At 41.8% G+C, this 21656-nt stretch overlaps 2 protein-coding genes and 1 long non-coding RNA gene across 26 annotated transcripts in view; 2 read left to right on the forward strand and 1 right to left on the reverse strand.

Moving 5' to 3' along the window:
- Positions 1-13409, forward strand: part of RALGPS1 (Ral GEF with PH domain and SH3 binding motif 1) — a 216892-nt gene extending 203483 nt beyond the window's left edge. For all 12 annotated transcript variants that reach the window (XM_083485893.1, XM_083485899.1, XM_083485894.1 and 9 more), the window contains 5 exons: positions 2197-2302; positions 4236-4328; positions 5572-5677; positions 7379-7470; positions 9107-13409. In XM_083485893.1, the coding sequence (XP_083342019.1) occupies positions 2197-2302; positions 4236-4328; positions 5572-5677; positions 7379-7470; positions 9107-9136 (427 nt within the window). In that variant the 3' untranslated portion in view covers positions 9137-13409. The remainder of the gene's footprint in view (positions 1-2196; positions 2303-4235; positions 4329-5571; positions 5678-7378; positions 7471-9106) is intronic.
- LOC310698637 overlaps positions 1-17888 on the reverse strand; it is a 36045-nt gene extending 18157 nt beyond the window's left edge. For 6 of the 9 annotated variants that reach the window (XR_014521631.1, XR_014521632.1, XR_014521633.1 and 3 more), the window contains exon 1: positions 557-1609. This is a non-coding gene — a long non-coding RNA (uncharacterized lncRNA). Of the gene's footprint in view, positions 1-556; positions 2201-13754; positions 15631-16068; positions 16498-17739 lie in introns of those variants that run through there. The other 3 variants (XR_014521635.1, XR_014521634.1, XR_014521636.1) reach the window with 3 other exon arrangements.
- A 49-nt stretch (positions 17889-17937) lies between these two features.
- Positions 17938-20816, forward strand: LOC310698579 (beta-1,4-galactosyltransferase galt-1-like). Of its 5 annotated transcripts, none has more exons than XM_083485957.1 (2): positions 17938-18079; positions 19036-20816. In XM_083485957.1, exon 2 carries the CDS (start codon positions 19071-19073, stop codon positions 20385-20387), a length of 1317 nt encoding a protein of 438 aa, XP_083342083.1. In that variant the 5' UTR covers positions 17938-18079; positions 19036-19070; the 3' UTR covers positions 20388-20816. The 5 variants fall into 5 exon arrangements, with proteins under 5 accessions (XP_083342083.1, XP_083342087.1, XP_083342085.1 ...); XM_083485961.1 differs by having other exon boundaries at positions 17972-17996; XM_083485959.1 differs by lacking the exon at positions 17938-18079 and adding an exon at positions 18197-18304.
- Positions 20817-21656: the final 840 nt, after the last annotated feature.

The following is a 21656-nucleotide window of genomic DNA, read 5'->3' on the forward strand; positions in this document are numbered from 1 at the left end:
TCTCATGGCTTCTTCTATTCTTCTTTATAGTGTCTTCTATTCCTCTTCATAATTACTGATTTTTTTCGCTAGGCTTGCTTTCTGGTGCAGCCTTTGGGGAAAATCTAGCAAAGGTGATGTGAGCAGATATGCAAGCCTTCTAAATAATCTCTCTCAAGCATTTTCCATTTCAATCCTTATTTTGTCTGCTTTTATTTCATCATATATTTGTAACTTTCTGATAAATATCTCCAAAAAATTCTATTTGTATACACCTGGCATTTGCTACGATACTCAGTGAATATCTATGGTAAGATAGATTTCTAAGAGATATTGCAGGTATGCTGATTTACACATAAAAGTGTGGTGTTTCTCTCTCTTGACACTCAGAATTATACTCCAATTATACTTGACACTCAGAATTATACTCCAAACATCTTATGAAGTGGGCTGTGGCCCATAAGAGTTTCTGCCATAATCAGTTTACAAGACTCTTTGTTAATTTGCAGCAAAGGCTTCAGACTGTGGCAAGTCATAACAGCTCACCCTCTGTTACACCATTAACAGACAAACTTACCTTGTAAAAATGGCAGGTGTCAGTTTGCTGTACAAAACCCAGTTTCCTTCCAAAGCAATTCACTCAGTCTGCTGTGTTATATATGCTCAACTTCGAAGTATAATTGCAGAAGACTCCTTGTTTTATAGAGAAAGAGAGAAATAGAAGAAAAAGGACAAGTATTCAGATAATGGCCTTGAACCAATGCACACAGAAACAAAAAGTTATGTGGACTATCTATACAAATGTGTTAATAATTAATAGGCTACAGTTCAAACAACTGCCATTCCCAGATTCAGCACTCACAGTTTAATTCACAAGCTTGTGGAATTTGGCACATGTCCTTTGTGCAGTTAACACATGCTCATCTCAAGGTGGTTCACACAGGGCTGTGAATTGGGGCCAGTTGCATATAGGCTTAGCAGATGAGGTCAAAGAGAACCCAAGTTAGCTTGTTCTATATGCATTTATTGTCATGTCTTTCCCATGATTGAAATATCTGCTCTACTGTTTGCTTAGAACTAAGTGAAAGCAAACATATTTCTGCTTGAATTGGTCCCTTTGTGTTTACATCCTTATAGATATGGGACTATGAAGTGTTCTGGGCAATGAATGTTTATTAAGTAGGAAATTCCTACTGGGCAAGCTTCTAACTCAATCAGTATTTCCCTGCTGTTAAATCTTCCTGAATCTAACTTAAGTATTTAGTAATGGATGTGATGGCTGCTAGCACTCATTTAATAATGTAGTAGGGTTTATGATTCACTTGGCATTGTATATTGGCATCCATAAACCATTTAATTGGCATTCAGTAGCATGACAGCTTTATTTATTTATTTATTTATTTATTTATTTATTTAATTCATTCATTCATTCATTCATTCATTATTAGGAAAATATACATAAACTGTTTAATAAAATAAAAATATCTTAAGAAGTGTGCATAAAATTTATTTATTTATATTCATAATAGTCATAGTGACTTAATTGGATGGCAGAAGACAAAGAATGATGGGCTCAACACTGGCCACGTATCTCTAAACCTCCACCAGCTCACAATATGATGGAGGACATACTTTAACATATGTTGGTCTCTTTCCTGGTTGACACTGTCTCCACCAGTCTCTTTAAGGATTCCTTCTGTGTTGTGAAAAAGAATCATGTTTCCTGTCCACAGTTATCATAATCTGGTTATTGTGTTTCCATTGTTTTTTATGTTAGAAGGTCAGATTACTTGTATGGTTCATATTGTAACATGATCTGAAAAAGTTCTACCAATTTTTTTATTATTATTTTTAAAAATCTATATATTAATACAAATTAGTCTTCCTGTGCTCGTGTAGCCAAAACTTTCCTTTAAAAAAAGCTGTTTTGAAGGGCAGAAACAACCATTTCATTGTCTGCATAGGCTACTTCCTGGTTCATGCCAAGAGGTTATTTCTAATGTCCTTCTTTATGCACTTCAGTGGAAAACTTACATTAAATTTCTTTGTAAAAACATGTTTACTGTAATACTAATTATGAACTACAAAGTCTGCAGCCAATGTTTAGGACAATATTGATGGCACGAGCCAAGGCCTGTGTAAATTTTTGAACAATTTAATCACTGGATTATTTGATTTTGTTTGCTCCCACCAAAGAGTTGACATTTGTTATTTCAGTCCAACAGGTGCCTGCAGCTGCGCATCAGGGAGTTCCGTGGGGGTTGTTACCATGGAAGGGCCTTTAAGAAGAAAGACATTACTAAAAGAAGGCAGGAAGCCTACAGTAAGGGGTTCTCCTCCCCCCCCCCCCCTTTGCTTATGCTTTTAAACCCCTCATTACAATTTCAATAATATTTTATGGTTGCTAAAGAAAGCAGTAGAGTGTCAAAAACAGCATGGCAGCTAACTCTGGCTGAACAGAAAGAGCCATGGGCTATGTCTCATGTTGTTTTTAATAATATTTATTTATTTCCTGCCTTTTCCCCAAAACTCGGACTTAAGGCACCTTTACAAAAATTGAAATGAGCACAACTAAACCACAGAAAGCTAAAAACACATAAAAGTAATTACCTTCAAGGTAATTAAACAATAATGGAATTAAAACAATGTTAAGAACAAATTACTTAAACACTACCATTTTCCTTAAAAGCAGCCAGTTCCTGAAAGCCTGCCTGAATAAAACAATCTTCACCTGCCAAGGAAAAGATTCAACAAGGAGGAGGCCAGTCTAGCCTCACTAGGATAAACACACTTGAACCGAGCAGACTGCAGGAAAGGACACATGGTCAGGGAGATGCAATCATGGTAGCCCCACTGCAACACTGCCTCCTCAACCCCCAAGACTTGGATGCTGTTCTGCAGCGAATCCTGGTTGACAGAGCTGAGAGAGAATAACCTCCCCCATTTCATCCCACCAGTTTTCTTTAACACAAGATGGGTTGGCATGCTTGTCTTGTTGTTTTACCATTTACTGGCCTGGCACTGACCAACATTTTCAACCTAAGACAACTGTCTCCAAGGCTATACATGCTATTTGAACTAGTGGACAGTACAGGGACAACCAGCATCCTGTTGCAGTGCCCTCTTTCATAATAACCCTCTGTATCTCCCTCTCCTTTCTACGGTTCTGATGTTCTTCTTACAAGTGTGTCATGACCAAACCTACAATGGTTGCACATAGTGCCAATAGAGGTGCCTGATTCTCACTGGGACAGGCAGGATGGAAAGCAGGGAGGCCCAATAGTAGGAACCAGCACTAAGGACAGATCCAGGTAACTCTACAGTAGTTTTGTCCTCCTCCCTGCTGACTTCTACAAGAGCAGCATGAGACTCAGATGGAAGCTGACAGCCAGAAGACACTACCTGGACTAGTTGCAAGTTGTAAGACAGACAGGTGGTGGCTGGCTGGGGCAGACTAGGGTTGGTGGCATATGATCAAATGTGTTGCAGGTTGGGCTAAATATGGGTTCCAGATCTGGCTGCTGTTTTAAGAGATGCTCATGGAAACACCCAAAGAAAAGAATCTGCCACCACACATCCTACACCATATAGAACTTTTGTTTAAATTTCAAAACCAGGTTATATTTCGCACCCTGGAACCCTTCTCTCCATAAGCTTTTCTTCTAGTAAAAGGGTGCCAGTAATGTGTACCCTTATGTACACCCAGAAAAAAACACTGAGTATATATGAAATGGCATTGGTTTGGGGGGAATGGAAGAGTTTTAGGCCAAGGATTCTTTCTTATATAGCAACTATTTCCTACTGGCAGTAATTTTCACTGCCTTCAAGAGGGTGGGGGGGGGAGGAGAAAGGCAGACATGTACAAGAAAGAGTACAAAACAAAGAGTACATATCTGCTATTTTTCGCATTCCGTAGGAGAGGAAAGGATACTCAGGCCTTTAGGCTTTGCCCCACATACCACTACATTTCCTCATGGCCTTTTGTGAAAATGCCATTGCTTGATACTAAAGGTTTGAAGTGCATTTATTATCATTCTGACTGGAGCTGAATTACTGAGCTGTAATGCATCCATCCCCACCAGCAGGGGACAGCACATAACCTTGTTTTTCAAAGTGAAGGCAGAATAGCTGGGTTTTCTTCACGGCAAATGCAGCCTCATAGTTGATAGCATGTCTGAAGCATCTCACCTTCTTTCATGTTAGTAATTAAAATTTATGTATGCTTTTGAAAGTTTTTTTTAATTTCCTCCTTTCAGCTTTCCTCCTGGACTAGATATTGGGTAACCCTTTCAGGATCTACTCTGATCTACTTTGGAGCAAAGTCATTAAGAGGCACTGAAAGAAAGCATGTAAGCAAATAATTTGCCTTATTTTGTAGACCAAGGGCACATCCTATCTGCAATTGTTTCAGAGAATCAATTGACTGCAGTATTCACAAAGCAGCCCAGGGTAGCAGAATAAAGGCAACTCCCAACTTGCATGCTATTGCGTACATGCCTGGTGCCAGGAAGCTGGAAATGGAACCTGGAAGTGGGAGTACCCTGGAGAGTCCTTGTGGCTCACAAGAAGACCCTCCCCAGACAGCGGGGCAGCAGGTCTTTCTAGAGGCTGCTCAGTCTCCCCACCTAACAGCCAGGGACGCGGACTTATAAAAAATATTGGGGGGGGGCCGGGAAAGCTCATGAATAATAAATAAGCTCATGAATATGCAAATAAAGTGGTGCCGCCTCCTCGTGAGCGAATAGGGGAGAGCGTGCTGCGCCTATTAATCAGCTCCAGAACAGCTGATATGCGGGAAACGTGGGGCTAGCCGGAGAAGAGAGGGCGAGCCCCCTCCGCTCCGGCCCTAAATAGGCTGGCTGGCTGGCTGGGAGGTGTGGCCGGTCGGGATTCCCCTGTTCTCGCGGGGGCTGAAACCGCCAGGAGGAAGGAAATTCCCCCCGGCAGTGCCTTGGCAGTGGCGGTGGTGCTGCGAAGCAGCGAGGCAGGAGCCCCCGCCCCCGGGGATTCCCTAATCTCGCGGGGGACGGCCGGGGCTCTCCGACTAGGGCGCGCGGCTGGCTGGCTGGCTGGCGAGGGAGCAGGTGGGGAGGAGGCGGGGGGCGGCGGCGGCGCTCTGCTGGAAGGGCGCCCGAGATTATTGGGGGGGGCTGACCCCCCAAAAAAATTTTTTGAGGGGGCTCGAGCCCCCTCAGGCCCCATGGAGTCGGCGCCTATGCTAACAGCTGATGTGCAGGGCTGCTCAGCTGATGTCCTCTTTGGGCTCTAGGGAGGGTCTCCTCAGCAGGGCTTTGTTGAGGCTGCTCAGCTGACTATGGGGAAGCTTTCCCGCATGTCAGCTAAGCAGCTCAAAAAAGCCCCACTGTGCCTCTGGCTTGGGAGGAGATTCTCCCCAGAGGACAGCCTCTTTGGGTTCAATCAATCCTCACGAGCCACAAAAGGACTCCCCGCTTACGTAAGGGTGCTCCCCACTTACACACATTTCAGTTATGCATAAGGGGCCCAGAATGCAACCTCTGCGTAAGTGGGGAGTCGCCTATACTTCACAATTCAGCTCATTGATATTCTTCCTTGACTTTTTCTCTCTTTTAGTATAAATCTACTCCGGGGAAAAAGGTTTCTATTGTGGGCTGGATGGTAGCACTGCCTGATGACCCTGAACACCCTGATATTTTTCAGCTAAATAACCCAGATAAAGGTGGGTGTTTTATTTTTAATTGGACTTTCTTCAGAACAGTAAGTGTGCTAAGTAACAGTAAGCTTTCCTATCAGTGGCATGCGGTGAAATTTTTCAGAGGGGAACCGTTAAGGCCAGAGGCACTAGCTTGTGTGGGGTGTCAATGTCATACATGTGACGTTGCACACATGAGCATCATGCCTCCCTCCCTAAGCCAGGTAGAAACTTCCCAGGCCTTGTGAAGGAGGCACCAGGAGAACATTTAGGGGACTAGCCTAGTCCCCTTAATCCAATGACCGCACACCATCATTTACTATGCTTTTGTTAAAACAACCAAAAGCCCCGTAGCACTAGCTTTTGTGTACTGTACTAGAGTCTACTTCATCAGATAATATAAAGCATTATCCTTGGCTGACGGGTTTATACCCACATGGGAGCATTCAGAAAAAATGCTGTTTATAATTCAATTTACATTCAAAACTGTAAAATGCAAAGGAAACGATCAGGATCTGTTAAAACGGGTGTAGGGAACATCAGGTCTGAGGATTGAATGCAATCTTCCAGCCCTCTCTTATCTAAGCTGTTCCCCTTTGCAAGCCACACCCCTCTCACCAAGCCACACCCTTCACTACTTCTCCTCTACAGCTTCCTTAAGTGCTTTTGCCTCATTTAAATGTGTCTGATAATGTTTGCTGGGATGAAGGATTGAAAGGTGGGTGTTTGGGTGTGAAGCCCTGGCTTTTGTGTGGCTGGAATGTCTGTACATAGTAATAGTCACATCCATTGCTTTGCCCACTTTTGCAGACCCTCCAAGTGTTTCCATTTTCCAGGGACAGTACCAGATTTACAGAAGCCATCCCAGTTTCTGATTTGACCCTGGAACGTCCTGCTTTTCCTTAGGAATCCCTATTTTCATAAGAGAAATGTTGGAGGGGTTTGGAGTTATCCGACCCCTGAGACATCTGAAGGCAGCCCTGTATAGGGAAGGTTTTTGTTTAATGTTTTCTTATGTTTTTATATATGTTGAAAGCTGCCCAGAGTGGCTGGGGCAACACAGCCAGATGGGTGGGGTATAAATCGTAAAATTATTACTATGAAGTCCCTATTTTTATCGGAGAAATGTTGGAGGGTATCCTTTTGCCCTGCCCATACTAACATGTGACCCCACAGAAGGTTCCCCAAAAGGGAACACAGCCCTCATGTTGAAAAAGTTTCCTCACCCCTCCATTAAACACTCCTCAGCAACAAAAAGGTGCTGGGTTTCCACCCGCAACACAAGTTTCAGATTCTTTCATAATTGCCTAAGTAAAGTACCACCACTATTTCATTGCCTGTCCAGCTAGCCTGCTATGAAAACTGGCAAGGCAGGAGTCAATAAGCTGCTCCTGCTTCAGCATGCTAAACAGTATATCCCCCAGCTCTTATAAATCAACAAGGTAAATACTGAATACATTCTTAAACTACCAGCTTTACTCAGTAGAAAAAAGACAGCGAGGCTGGTTACGATTTTTAGACTGGTTGGTGTTCTGATCTATTCGTACTCACTCTTTTGAGTACTCTGACATTTCAGACTAAGGTTCTTCAGTGGTCACCCAAACTGGTCATTACCAAGATCTTCTCTCTTACCAGATAAATTGTTGGCTTTTTTAAACCTTTCAGCATCTTGTTCTGTTTCTTCCAAAGCTCAAGGGCTCCTTCTTACCTTATATTTTTAACTTGTAGGCAATGTTTACAAGTTTCAGACTGGTTCAAGGTTTCATGCAATACTGTGGCACAAACATTTGGATGACGCATGCAGAAGCAACAGGCCTCAGGTAAGGTTTTTCTTCTGTTTCTGTTTGAAGCTAAAATAGTAGCCATGTGGAAACTTTTAGAACGGGGTTATAACCACAACAAAAGCCCTAGGCAAATTAGGAGTGCTCACACCACCTGCATCTGAGCTCTCTAAAAGTTTCCCCAAAATTGCATTGTTTGCGAATAGTTGTAAAATATTATTGTATGGATTGTAACCGATATTAGTTTTATTTCAAGTGTGTCCATTAAAATTAATGGGCAAGACTAACTTAGATTCATTAATTTCAGTGGGTCTACTCTGAGTTGGAGACAACTATTATTTATATATTTAAAGCAGTGTAGGCCAACACACAGGTCGCAAGGCCTTTTTTTGGCACCCCTCAGCAACAATGTCAACATCTTATCACCAAGCTCAGCTACAGCCCCCTTGGGCCTGCTACCTGCAGACTGCCTTTTTCAGGGGAAGAGGAAGAAGCAGCCGGCTTGACAGTGGTCTTGGCTATTTTTATTCATCCACAAGAGTTGTGGGGGAAGCTGCTCTTTCCTGCAGGACTGTATACTAAAAAAGTTGCTATATAGAGTTTGGAATCTGCCCTGAGCAGAGCAGGTACCAAGTGATGGCTAGTAGGTAAGGCAACACATAATCACTGTCCCATGTCTTCACGCAGTTTCTTATGTCTTGTGGTGGAGGGATGTTAATTTGCCACGCCATGCTTTGATCCCACCTGTCTCTATGCGCCTTGCCCCTCCCTTTAAAAAAATGCTTTACTACACCCCATTCCCGGCAAGAGGCACTCCGCCTGGTGCTCCCCAGGGTGTTCCGCCTAATAATGTGTCACGTGCACACCACACTTTTGCTTCCTTGACTCTGGCAGCTGAATGTGATTTTAGAGCAGGGGACAAGGGGAAGGAGATGTTGCTGCATCAAAGCCCCTTACACATAAGGAGCATTGAGAGGACCTGAGCCCGGCCCAACTACTCGCTAACTATGCAATACTAACTATATTGCAAACATTTTAAATTATGATATGGAAATTTAATTCAGTGTGCAGCCCATGGTTTCTCTGTTAAAGTACTCTTACTCTTAGTCTGAGAAGATTTTTACCCTGCTCTTCAGCCAAAAAGATTTCCTAAGCCAGGGCTTTTTTTCAGCCAGAACTCACCAGATCTCAGTTCTGGCACGTCTCAGGTGTGCACCATTATAAGAGAACAAGGGAGGCATTCATGGTGAGTTCTGGCACCTCTTTTTCTAGAAAAATATCACTGTCCAGAACCATTTTCAGATATCAAAAATAAAGAAGTCCCCACGCTCAGGCTTACAATTTACACCACAGAAAAGGGATTGGGGTGAGGAGGGGAGAAAGCAAACTCAGCCACTCTGGTTAATGATTTCAGAACATGCAGCAAATCACTCAGACCACGCATGAAGCTGTTAATCATACATTCCTGGTTGATGAAACTATTGCTGGTGTATGCAACTTCCTCTGGTTTTCTTATGTTTAAATAAATAAATAGCTTTTATAGATGTAGAACCAATTTATAACTTCTTTTTTTTCCTTTTTGCGTGAGCACTTTCACTGCTTTGGGATGCTGACGTCTTCTATCCATGATAGGCTGACCATTCATTGTACTGACCAGTTTACTTTTCTCTGCCAGGTACCTGCAAACCTTATGTCATTTGAATAACGTGCTCCAGTATGTGATGTGACTTCAAGTGCCAAACTGCAGGATGGGAAAATCATTCCCACAGGAAAATGGAGGAAGGGGACTCTAGAATGAGCCAGCTGTCTGTAACAGTGACTTCAGCACTTTTCTTATATAACTTGAAAGTAATTATGACACAGCTTCTAAAAGCAGAAAGTGAATGTTGTCCTTAGGACAGGATCTAACTCAATGCACTGATGAGAGAGGTGATTTAGACTGATTGAAGATACAACCTGCTTAGGGCAGGATCCTTGACTTTAGCTTTGTGGTCACAGACTACCGTGGATTTCTGTTCTGCCACAAACTGTGCATCACATCTTCTGCGGATTTTTTTTTAAACTGCTCTTTTTATTGTTGAGCTGCTTTATGTGACTGAAGAACATTTAGCCCATGTTGGGTTTTCAATTATTTCTAATGCACAAAATGATGACAGTGTTAACTTTGCTGCAAAGTGTCAATTAGAATAGGACATTGTGGAACAACGTTTTTATAACCTTAAGTGCACTGAGTTGCTTGGCAATGTGGCTGCCTCAGATTTTGTATCAAACATAGGGACAAACCAATGTTCATACCTGAGCTATTTGAGAAATGTGTATTTTGGCACAAGATAAACCACCTTCAGTTTAGTGTTTGTTTCTTGTAATTGGTTGTGCTGCTTTGTTTTAATTAACTACAGGTGCCCAGGCAAATGAAGGGTCTCTTGCTGCTGAAAAATCAGTTGGTGTTAACGCTCCTCCTGAGTTCTTTCACTCCAAAAAGAAATATTTGCCTTAAATTATTTGTTTTTCTTTTTACTGTGGGTGCTATTCATAAAAAATGTCTAGCTGTGTGTCACCTGCCCCTGGGTCTTCTGGGGCACAGGGCATCTGCTCGATCAGTTAAGTTGCAAGAGCATTCCTGCCTTGGGATGAGGGGTTACACCCTCTCCCTTTCTCTGGGGGTGGGGGGCGGTTGCCAGTATATCCTTCCTGAGCCCACCTTTTTTGATACTTCACATACCTTTCTTTCACAGAAAATCAGTGTTAAGGCTGTATTCAGCAAGGAAAGAATACATTGATTATCTCCCTTTCCCTCATTTCCTAACATATGAGTAGCAGTAAGTAAGCACTCAGCCACTGAACATCTGCAAGACTACAACTGAGTGGTACAGCTTTTAAGAAACATGGGAAGCCATTTCGGATTAACAGAACTCTGCATCTGAAGAAAGCTCTGGCAAGGGCATGCTGTCTATTGATCTAATTGTATATTGTTAATCTTTGAATATTTTTATTTTAAATAATTTCCTTTAATGTTCAGTGTCTGTTGACTGTATTGTTTTTAAACGTTATGTTGTATGCTTGTGTCATAGATCTAAGACTGAAATCCAGTATGAAACTGGCTGTCAAAGAGAACCTAGTTACTGAATCTAGTAAGCTACCCAAAAGGGGCAGTAGGCAATTTTACAGCAAGATGTATCCCCAAACACCCTTTTTACAGTTGGGAGCTGCACAGCTGGCTTTCTTGCCAATCCAAAAGCTAAATTCATGAGAGTGAGGTAGTTGTAATAGGATATCTATAGGTCTATCAACAAACTCTTATCATCGGCCAATGAATGGAATTCTCTTTTCAGACATCACCATCTCATAATGTGTTGGGATACAATTTTGAAGGGTTCTCTTGTACAGAGAGATGGAGTTTACATGTTTGGATTGTTTTTTCAACAAGAACATTTCTCTGGATTTGCCATCAAAAGCAAAGGTGTATGATTTTGTAACTTCTCTGCATATATGTGCTGATAGTATCCCACCTACCTACAGGATGCAGAAAGAGACACATCTTGCCAGCTGAATGATGGTTATTAAAAGTCTGATCTCCAAACCTCCTACTTAATGCTGAAAAGCCAACACCATCTTTTCATACTAAATAATTAGCCTCATCCAGGCATGTACTCAATTTTTAAATGTCTGTATTTAAGCCAGAAACTCATTGCAAAACCATGGATAACATTATCATCACTTCTACAGTTGTATTAAATCAAAGGACCTTTCCGTTGACAGCCCAGCCTGAATTTTATCCTTTGTAACTTCCAAGGATGCCAAAAATGCAAGGAGCACCCACCTGATGCAGGGAAACTAATAAATGGTTAAAAGGACTGGGCCTTCTCATGCTGCCAAAGACCAAATGCTATAGAAAGGGAATTATGACATGCATAATTTAGTGACTCCATTGTCAACGAATGGCTTAAGGAAAAACAGTGGTGTTTGGGTTGCCGACCAATCAAATAATCGGATGGAGAAGAACAATCTGTATGGTAAATTTTACCTCAGTCCCTTAGGGGTTAAAATATGCATTGGTTAGAATACAAACTGTAGCTCTTTCGTCAAAACATATTTGAAGCAAAATAAATTTGAACTGCTCAGAATAAGTTCCAAGACCTAGTTATATAATGATTCATCAGTAATCCAGGTGCTCACAGTTAGTCAGAAGAGCAACATTTAAACCTAAATAATAAATGCTTACACTTACTGGCTTGTTCATAAATCAGTGTGAACCACAAACTGAAATTACAGTGGCTACATCCAAAAACCATACACTATTGAAGGCAAAGGGAGTTTATTAGATGCCTCTGAGTGGACAGAAACAGCTGTCAACCATGAAGGCTGGAAAACTAGGTAAATTATGAGGAAATAAGTCCCATTGAATCTAGTGGGCCTTCTAAGTAAGAATGTGTGGTATTTGGCTGCAAAACTTTTTCAGAACAAACACTTACAGAAAGCAGATCTGTATTTTGCTTTATATTTTACTTACTGGATAAACAAGGGAAAATATTTTGGCTTGTGAAGAATCCCCACATCACAAGAAAAATGCCTCCCAGATCTCATCAGCCTCCACCCTTTTACATCAAGCACCTCAATCCAAAGGAATTTGGATCAGAAATCAGCACAGTCCTTGATAATGACATTGCATTAATGAAAATAACACTTGTCATGGTGACACCCATGAGAGGGGAAATCTCCTTTTGTAATGAATGAAACTTGCATGCATCTGTAGAGGGGGGAAATCTCTTGGAATTAAGCTACTTGAAAGTCCCTCTGCAAATCTGCATTTGGAATGTTTTGTTTTGTTTTTGTTTTTAAGAAAAGAAAGCAAGAACCAGTGATGCAAATGGCTGGCCATGATTTTGATTTGTTGTATATGGACATGGAAAGTTGTACAATAATGAGTTGTGTGATAATGGTGATATGATGCAGTATTCAGCAATATAAGCATCTTTGCGGCAGTGTTTTGAGAAGATGAAATAAACGAGTGTTAGTACAGTATATGGAAATTGTTATTAGCATAATCCACATTTAAATGGTTCTCGTCCTATAAAAGCATGAAGCTCTACTTAGCTACTGATTTTTGTGTGTGTGCACCTTTTACTGTGAATTCAAGTGATGCATATTGGTACTATTTAAAATACCACCTCCCTCAAAGCATATCACAAAAACTGTGCCCTGGCATGTGTGTGTGTGTGTGTAAAAATACACACAAACTCACACTCAGCTGTTGTGCTTGAAAACAGTTCAAATAATTTCAATGGTGGCAACAGATCCACGTGTGCAAAGGCAAATTGGCTTTGTCCTTTGAAATGAATAGTGGTGCTGGTGCAGGTGAGATAACCCCATACTGCACATCAGTATTCCTATGCCCAGAACAGATTACTGGATCAGGTCCTAGTGAACAGTGATAAATGTACAGAGCTAGTCTTTTTGTTCAGCTATTCTGCAAAAGGGTCCCAATCAAATTATTTTCAGGATGACTGTTAATGATTTGTTTAGCTGTATTGAGCAATATTATTTATTATTAATTTATTAGCGTGTATGTAACTTAAAAGTAAACTTAGTGCCAAAATGCATGTTTTTCCAATTAGCACTCAGTCAAGGTATAGACAATAGTATTCAATTTTTGACCCATTTGTCACATTGTGATGTAAACCAATTTCTATATTTCAATTTGTTTCTTGTGAGAACTGTTGCACTATTTTATTTTATTTTTACTTTTAGCTGTATTCCAGCAGCCCACTGCATGCCATTTGTGTAAGGCCTCTTTCTAAAAAATCTTGTGAATTGTCTCTCATAATAACCACTGAACTTTTAACTCTTGTGTGGGAGTCTTTTAGGTTTTTGGCACAGTATTTTGTTACCTCAGTCTTCTATCAGGTTGCTGTATTTTTCAGCTTGTTACATTGATGATAATTGTTTCACTAATTAAAAACTTTAATGTAAAAATAAAATATAGTTTTCTTTCTTTAGCACATATTTATAACTGCTTTTTGACCCAAAGGCCCCCAAAGTTATGAACATATTAATATAAAAGAAAAATGCAATTAATATAAAATAGCAGATCACAATTACACTGGTTGTGCATTTGTCAACAGCATCCATGCTGTCACTTAACATGCAGCTCCCCAGCATTCCACCTTTCACTTGGGAGCCAGGTTAACTAACATACATACACCCCTTGCCCAGCTCATCCAATCTCTCACATCCACAAGCAGTCATGCAGCAGCAGTACCCTCATCCTCATCGCCCCCCAAAGGAGTAACACAAAGGCATGATTTCCACTAGCAGCTACTCACATGCAATAGGTTGTTGTTTACCAGGTGCGGATAAAGAAGTCTGGGGAGGCCAAGTTAGCATTGTCAGGCTCTTGCCAAGGGCCACATTCCTGAAGAGGATGTTTGCTGATCAAGAACTTTCTGGCTCTGCTGCTTTCCCCCCTTGATGCTGCTGCCTTCAATGAGTGTACAACTAACTACATTAAGTGAGGATATAGAGCAGCACGCCCAACTTGCTTTGCACTCCCCCTCCTAGTTGCTGAGTGGATTGGGCGGAAAGTGGGGAAGCAAATGGGCAGCAGTGGCAGGGTTAAAGAAGAGACGGCCCGATTCAGAGACAGTTGGTCCACTTGCCCAAGAGTTTCCAAAACCTAAAAACTTTGCAGAATTAGTGTTCTTGAGGATTTTAACTTTTCTTGTTTTTTAAAAATAAAAGGCTTCTATCCTTTGTGATATCAGTGAAATTTATATTTGAAACTGCAATGGGTATTGGCAGAAGCCTCCAGGGTTCAGGAAGTTGAATTTGCTTCTGTTGAGGTTCTGAAGAATAAAAGACAATTCCATAAAGCCTGACAAGAACAAAATATGTATAAAGAAAACTAGAAAATGTTGGGGGAAACAGTCAGGCAAAAGCTGCTAAGACTTTCATCAAACTGTTCACACAAATTTGCTGGCATCGCTAATTCTCTACTACATGCTCCCCCCCCCCAAAAAAAAAACCTGAATAGGGAAAAACAACATCAGAAGTGGCCCTTGGTGTCAAGTGTTGTCAAAATTTTCACACAGCTCTTGAATAGCACTATACTCAATGATACAGCAAAGAGAACTTTTACAGTTATATGCCACTGAATTTCAGGTATAGGGGATGTTAGGAGAGAGCTCTTTAATGTCCTGCATGCAGGCTTCCTAGAGGCGTCAGGTTGGTTACAGTTTTATGTACATAAAATGTTTTCTCGGGGAAAACTAAGAACAGACCAAAGGCCTGCTGAAGTGGCCTCCCATGTGACTATGGGAAACCCACAAGAGGATGTAAGTGCAATATCCTTCTCCTACTGTTGGTCCCCCTGAGAGAGACTAGTATCCAGACGCAATGTGTCTCTGTTCCCAGAGGTTAGGGCTGGACGATATCAGCTTTTCAACACTGTGATGTGTCGCCAGCCAAACATTGTGGTTTGGTGGTATACTGCAATGTTGAAAAAAACATTCTGCATTGGCCTCTGCCCGCAAGACAGCTCTCACCTCGAGAGCTGAGGTGGTTTCACCCAGGCTTGTATGAGTCTGGGACAATGCAGGTCTCCATTGTATGAAGGCAGATTGGGATGGTGGTTTCAGCCTTGGCAAGGAGCTAAAAGCACCACTGGCCAACTGGAGGGGGTCTTGCAGGGCTGCTGCAATAGAGCCAGTTTTTGGCCTGCGACCTTAGGGGCCAAGCCCTAAATACACTCCTGACTTGACCTGACTAGAACAAATTATACTGAAAGAGAAACAGGCATTCCCCTTTTGCTTTATACTTTTTTAAGCAGTCTTAAGTTGGTGAGTATCAGCACATCTTTGTGTTAATACATTCCATAGTTTAATTGTATGCTGTCTCCATCCTGAATCTCCCCCATTCAACATGACTGGACAACTCTGGGTTCCACCAATACAAAAGACACAGAAAACGTTGCTCTAAAAAAGGTCTGACTCAGCATAAGGTAGCTCCTTCTGTTCATGTGTAGTTTTTCTGTAACCTAGTAAACACTGTTTTCTCACTGTGCCAATTATAGGCAAGTATTGGGCATCATTTTGCTTTTATTTCTGTAGCTAAATTATACTTTGCATTCTCCCTTCACTTTCAGAGGCACCATGCCTTCTGAATGTGTTACCGGGAATCACAAGTGCGAATTACCAGATGCATCTTAAGTGGCCATGTCAGGGAACTGACATTGGAGCTAGAGGCGGAGGGAAGGCTCTCAAATGATGCTGGAGAAGGGCCCAGCAGGGAGAGAGGCAGCTCCGCAGATGGGGAAGCAAATCAGCGCAACACCAGGGATATAGAGGGGCTGATGGGGGAATCGGCGAGAGGGCTCCAGGACTCTTCACCGGACACCAGCGGGGAGAGCACGGGTCCTCCGCTACCCACGCCCACCCTGCTCAGAAGACTTCCGCGCAGAGAGAGTAGGAGGAGACTGGGTGTCAAACAACTTTTATGTTGGAAAAGATTTAAGAAACGCCCACTGACGGATTCTGCTAGCGACTGAGGCAGCCACGAAGTGAAGGGCTGCCCAGACTGAAAGGTTTAGCAAGGCAACAAAGCCTGGAGAGGCGGCAACTTACGCACGAGCAACCCATACACATTACAGGCCACTACAAAAACAAGATGGACTATATTAACCTTTGGCCTCATACAGCATGGATCTTCTTATGGGTTACAATAAATAAAACTAGTGTTTTGGTTAAGTGACTCTGAGTGTTCTGAGAGGGGGAAGTCCAAACAGGCTTATCAAGGTGAATGCATTAATCCTTTCAGTCAAATTATTAAAGTAGACTTAGGGTGGGAATACTGAATGATTGAAGACTGGGAACTGGCCTGTTTCCGCCTGAGGCCTACTCCTGCTGTGCTCTATAGTGCTGGGTGCCTCAGATTAGTGGCTGCCAACCCTAAATCTAAATATTTATACCTTATGGCATTGGGGAAGGGTCCTAGAAAGTAGGGAAAGTGTCCTTTGAGATTCCTGCATTGCAGGGGGTTGGGCTAAATGACCCTTAGGATCCCTTCCAACTCTATGTTCTATGATTCTTTTATTATAGGTGGGTAGGATGCTGTGGGTAAAACCTCAGCGCCTAGGATTTGCTGATCGCATGGTCGGCGGTTCGAATCCCCGCGGAGGGGTGAGCTCCCGTCGTTCGGTCCCAGCTCCTGCCCACCTAGCAGTTCGAAAGCACCCTTAAGTGCAAGTAGATAAATAGGTACCGCTTTATAGTGGGAAGGTAAACGGTGTTTCTGTGTGCTGCGCTGGCTCGCCAGATGCAGCTTCGTCACGCTGGCCACGTGACCCGGAAGTGTATGCAGACAGCGCTGGCTCCCGGCCTCTAGAGTGAGATGGGCGCACAACCCTAGAGTCGGACACGACTGGCCCGTACAGGCAGGGGTACCTTTACCTAGGATGCTTTAGTCCTACTGACTTTTAAAAATATGAAGGTGTTTGAAATTTTTATGTGTTTTGTTTTATGCTGGTTTTCATGTGCATGTTTTAAGTTGCCTTGAGCTACTTTTATAAAAAGAAACCGATAAGTTACATAATCATCACCATCATTATAACTGTTATTAAAAGGCAGGTTTTACCAAGAGTTTATCTCAATTTTCTTCCCATCCCACCCTGAGGAAAGGCAGTTGGAGTCTTTAAAAATCCCCTCAGGCTTGCTTTCTTTTTTCTGAGGGGATTTTTAAAGACTCCAACTGCCTTCCCTGTCCCCTTTTAAAACAGATTTTATTTTATTGTATTGTATTTCTATGCCGCTTTTCATTCAAATGAATCTCAAAGCAGCTTACAAACAATCAAGAACAATAACAGAGCATTGCAAATACATTGCAAGTCCTATAAAATTATTAAGAAAACATCAACAATTACAATCAGTAAAACACTATTAACAAAACAACAACGAAAAGTAAGCTAAACATTGCGGTTAACACAAAAGGCATATTATATGGCTGAAATAATCAATACGGCATTAATGATCTCTAAAACAAATACAGTGGTTGGACGGGGCAGATGGAGGGGAAGTGAGAGACTACATCTTGAGGGCAGAACAAAAAAGGCCCCCAGATTTAAACCACCAGAGCGAAATGAGATAAATAATAATGTTATCTTCTTGATCCGTTTATTCACCGTCGTTGTCGTTACACGTGTTAATCTCTTTAAACTGCTATCTTGAGGGCAGGGTTCCCCACTCCAGGTGCTCGTGCGCCTTGTGGGGGAGGCCATATTCACAGTCTAAGAACAGTTGATCTATTTTAAACTGTTACCTTGAAGGAAGATTGTTCATTTGTGTTGTGTGTGTTTTTGCTCCCTAGACGGATATGTCCGTTTTCTTTCCATCGCACTGGCCCAGGAGCCATTTCAGGGGAAAGATGACTTGAAGAGGAGGGAAAAGGCGGGAAGCGTCCCTTTAACTGCAGCCTTAAAAAAAAAAAAAATCCCCTCAGGCTGCAGTTAAAGGGACGCTTCCCGCCTTTTCCCCCCCTCTTCCTTTCTGTCCTCAGAGGCCTTAAAGTGCTGGGAGGTAGGAGGGCAGGAAGGAGCAGGCCTTAAGTTTCTTTTAAACCGCGCTTTCTTCCCGCTTTGTGGCAAATCCTTGTATAAGAGGTAATTCTAACCTCCCGCCCCCCGACCCAAGTTGGTGAAAAATACGCTTCCCACGTTATGGGGGGAGAGGAGAGCAGATCACAACAACCTTCTATAGCTGGGGGAACAGCCCCCCCCAACACACTTTGTGTATTGGGGGGGGTCCTGGATCCATGAACAAGGAAGGGAAGCGCGCATATTAATGGAGTGGGGGTGCCATCCCCTTACCAGTTTGGGGACCGTGTGGTAACTTTATTAATAGTAGCAGGAATGACCAAACGCCATTTTGAAAGGAAAACTGATAGGAACCCTTTATGAATAGGTGCTGGGGGTGGGGGGAGAGAGACAGAAAATCCCAAATTTGCAAGAGTTGAGAGGTATTTCTTACAGACTAGGAGGGGGAATGAGAGAAACCCACATAAATAAGTATGGGGCTAGCTAATAACTTTTTATTTGGGGTAAGGGATAGCTTTTTAACATGGGTCAGAGAGCTCATCTATAAAGCTGGAGTAACTTGTGTTGTTTGGGCAGGGATGATATTGTCTTTTTGTCTATACTGTACAGTATAGAAGAATTATCCCACATTTATTGGTGTTGGGGAGGAGGGAGGAGATACAGAAAGTAAAGGGGGGGGTCATTTATAGCAGAAGGGAAGCTTATTTAAATCACTCCCCACTCCCATCCTCTCCAGGAGGACAAAGCAAAGTCCCCCTTAGTAGGAGTGTGAGGAACTAAACTGGACTAATTTATGGTTAGGGAGTGTGGATTCCTTTCAAGCACACACTAAGAAGATATTTCATATATGGGAGAGCTGATCACACATAATATCATCATTATGAGTTGGCATGTATTCCAGTGTCACAATTATTCAACATTTTAAGGCCTTGTTAAGCATCTTTCTAAGTCTATCCTTAAAATTGGTTTCTTGGTTTTGAGTAAGTTGATAATAACATTCTCTCACTGCTTTTCCATTTCAGTAACAGGCACTTTGTTGCAAGGCCAGGAGTTAAAGATGTATTTCTGTAGAAGAAACAATTTTATGGTGGTAGTTTCTTTTCTAATTGTACTGTCCTTTGAAGCATACTTGTGGCTGATGCAAACCCCTTTGCTGCCACAAACAATACAGTCAACGGATCTCTGCAAAGGTGAGATTGCCAATGATACAATAACAGCTTTAAAATATAATAAGACATTTATCATTTCACCGTATCACGATGACAGAGAAGGAAACCTAACTCGTGTGATTGCAGTAGTGCGCTACAAGAAAATACAGGACCTTTATTGTTGGTTTTGCTGTAGTCATGATGGCCATGTCTCCATAATAAGAGCAGCCATAGACATTCACTTGGATAGAACTGATTTCCCTTTTGGTCCAGCAGATATCGTGTGCTTGGAACCCAGAAAGTGCTCTCCAAAATACGTGTCAATTCATTCATCTCCTAGAGGGAAAATCGACAAGCTACCAAGGTTTGAAATTAAGAACCGTGTGCCCGAGGATTCATTTTCTGCTGAATTCACCCTTTGTCTCCCTGTCATGTTTGGAAACTACAGCAATGTCTTGCAGTTCATACAAAGCATGGAAATGTATAAAATTCTTGGTGCACAGAAAGTGCTGGTCTACATGTACAACTGCAGCCAACTCATAGAGAAAGTATTGGAATTTTATGTTGCAGAAGGCACCATTGATATTATTCCATGGCCAATTTTCTCATATGTTAATTTCTCTTCTTTCTGGTATTCTTCCAAAGACTGGGACTATGGGAAAGCTACAGTCCTAAATGATTGCATCTACCGCAATATGTACAGGAGCAAATATGTGGTTCTTAATGACATTGATGAAATTATCCTACCCATTAAGCATCTGAGTTGGAAAACAATGATAAGCGATCTTGAGGATCGAAATCCAGAGACAGGCATCTTCTTGTTTGAGAACCATTTATTTCCTCAGCATATCTTTTCCTCTACAAACACACTCAACATTTCATCCTGGAAAATGGTCCCAGGAACTAATATACTGCAGCATATTTACAGAGAGCCCATTAAACTGAAGTTTAGTAATCAGAGAAAGATGATCGTTAATCCAAGAGCAGTGGTTCAGACTTCAGTCCACACCATTCTCAAAGGTTATAGTAAGACACTGGTAGTTCCCAAAGAGATTGCAATTCTTTATCATTGCAGACAGTATGTTGAAAAAGAGGTCCCTGGAAAATACCTCATTAGGGACACAACAATCTGGAGATACAATGTTTCTTTGATTAATAATGTTAACAACATACTTGAAAAACAATTCCCTAGAAAGAGTTCCAAGTTTAGATGGAATAAATTCTAGGAGGCATTGTAGCTTTTATAAACAGTTGTATTTTTACACATACAAAATTACTTACAAACAAAGTGCTGGTACAATCCATATGCTAAATTTGTAGAACTTAATTCTACAATTAGAAATGTACAACCACCTGCTGTATGCTCAGTAAAGTTGTAAGGATTTTTTTTAAAAAAATATTTCCCCCGGACATCAGTTTCTATTCACTGTTACCTGGACTTAAATCTACACTATAGATTGCCCTAAGATCATACTCTTAGAACTGTCATGGCTTTCTTCAAAAAATCCTAGGAACAGTAATTCACCGACTGTTTCTCTATTCCTCTCCCTTTTCACTGTTTCGTTGCTTAACATCCTGTCCAATGAATAGTTTTGAAAAACTTGCTTATCATTTTGTGCAGTTTATTTGGTCCTGAATAAAGAATTTATCTGATGGTTTCGGATTTTCTTCTTTTTCCTCCAAACTGTGGCTGGAACTAATAATACAAGCTGTGGCAGAAACTCTAGGAGTCTCTCTGAGTGGAAAAAGAACTTGCAGGGTATGGGACCAAAAGCCCTTTCCTCTTGTTAGCCTTTACAACCCCACATCTCCATTCTGCATAACTCTTAAAAATGCAGGAACCCTTTCCTTCCTAGCTGCTCACCCTAGCAAATATGGTAATCAATTCTGTGTGTCCCTGCTGAGAGAGATTTCAGGAAAGGAGCCGGTGCAAATATCTCTAAAGAAGTGTGAAGCAGTTGGGGGGTGGCCTTAGCTCAGTAGCAGAGTATCTGGCACGTTGTGGGAGCCACAGTGCCTCATCCCCCTCCCCCTATACTGGAAATTTAAAATTATGAGCACAGATCTCCAGATTGCATCTTTTTCAAACCAATCAAGCCAAATACGCTATTGGCTGAGAACATTCAGGAAGCTTGTACAGTACCTTCCTAAGAACTAGAAACAGGAAGCTGCTTTATACTGTCAAAATAAAAAAATTCCTTCCAGTAGCATCTTAAAGACCAACTAAGTTAGTTCTTGGTATGAGCTTTCGTGTGCATGCACACTTCTTCAGATACACTGAAACAGAAGTTGCCAGATCCTTCTATATAGTGAGAAGGTGGGGAGGGGTATTACTCAGAAGGGTGGTGGGAATGGGAGATAGGCAGATAGCTGGGAGAGCCTGTTGGCTTTATACTGTGTAACAGAACTTATTGACACTTCGTATTGTCCTGCTGCTTTCTCCCATGGCAACTGCTATGTAGTGCTCAATCAGAGCAAACAGCAATTCGGGTTTT

Source organism: Podarcis liolepis (genome assembly GCF_965112155.1).
Source record: "Podarcis liolepis genome assembly, chromosome: Z".
Lineage (NCBI taxonomy): Eukaryota > Metazoa > Chordata > Lepidosauria > Squamata > Lacertidae > Podarcis > Podarcis liolepis.

Coding starts and splice junctions, on each gene's coding strand:
- LOC310698579 (XM_083485957.1), top strand. CDS start 19,071: ATGTATTTCTGTAGAAGAAACAATTTTATGGTGGTAGTTTCTTTTCTA.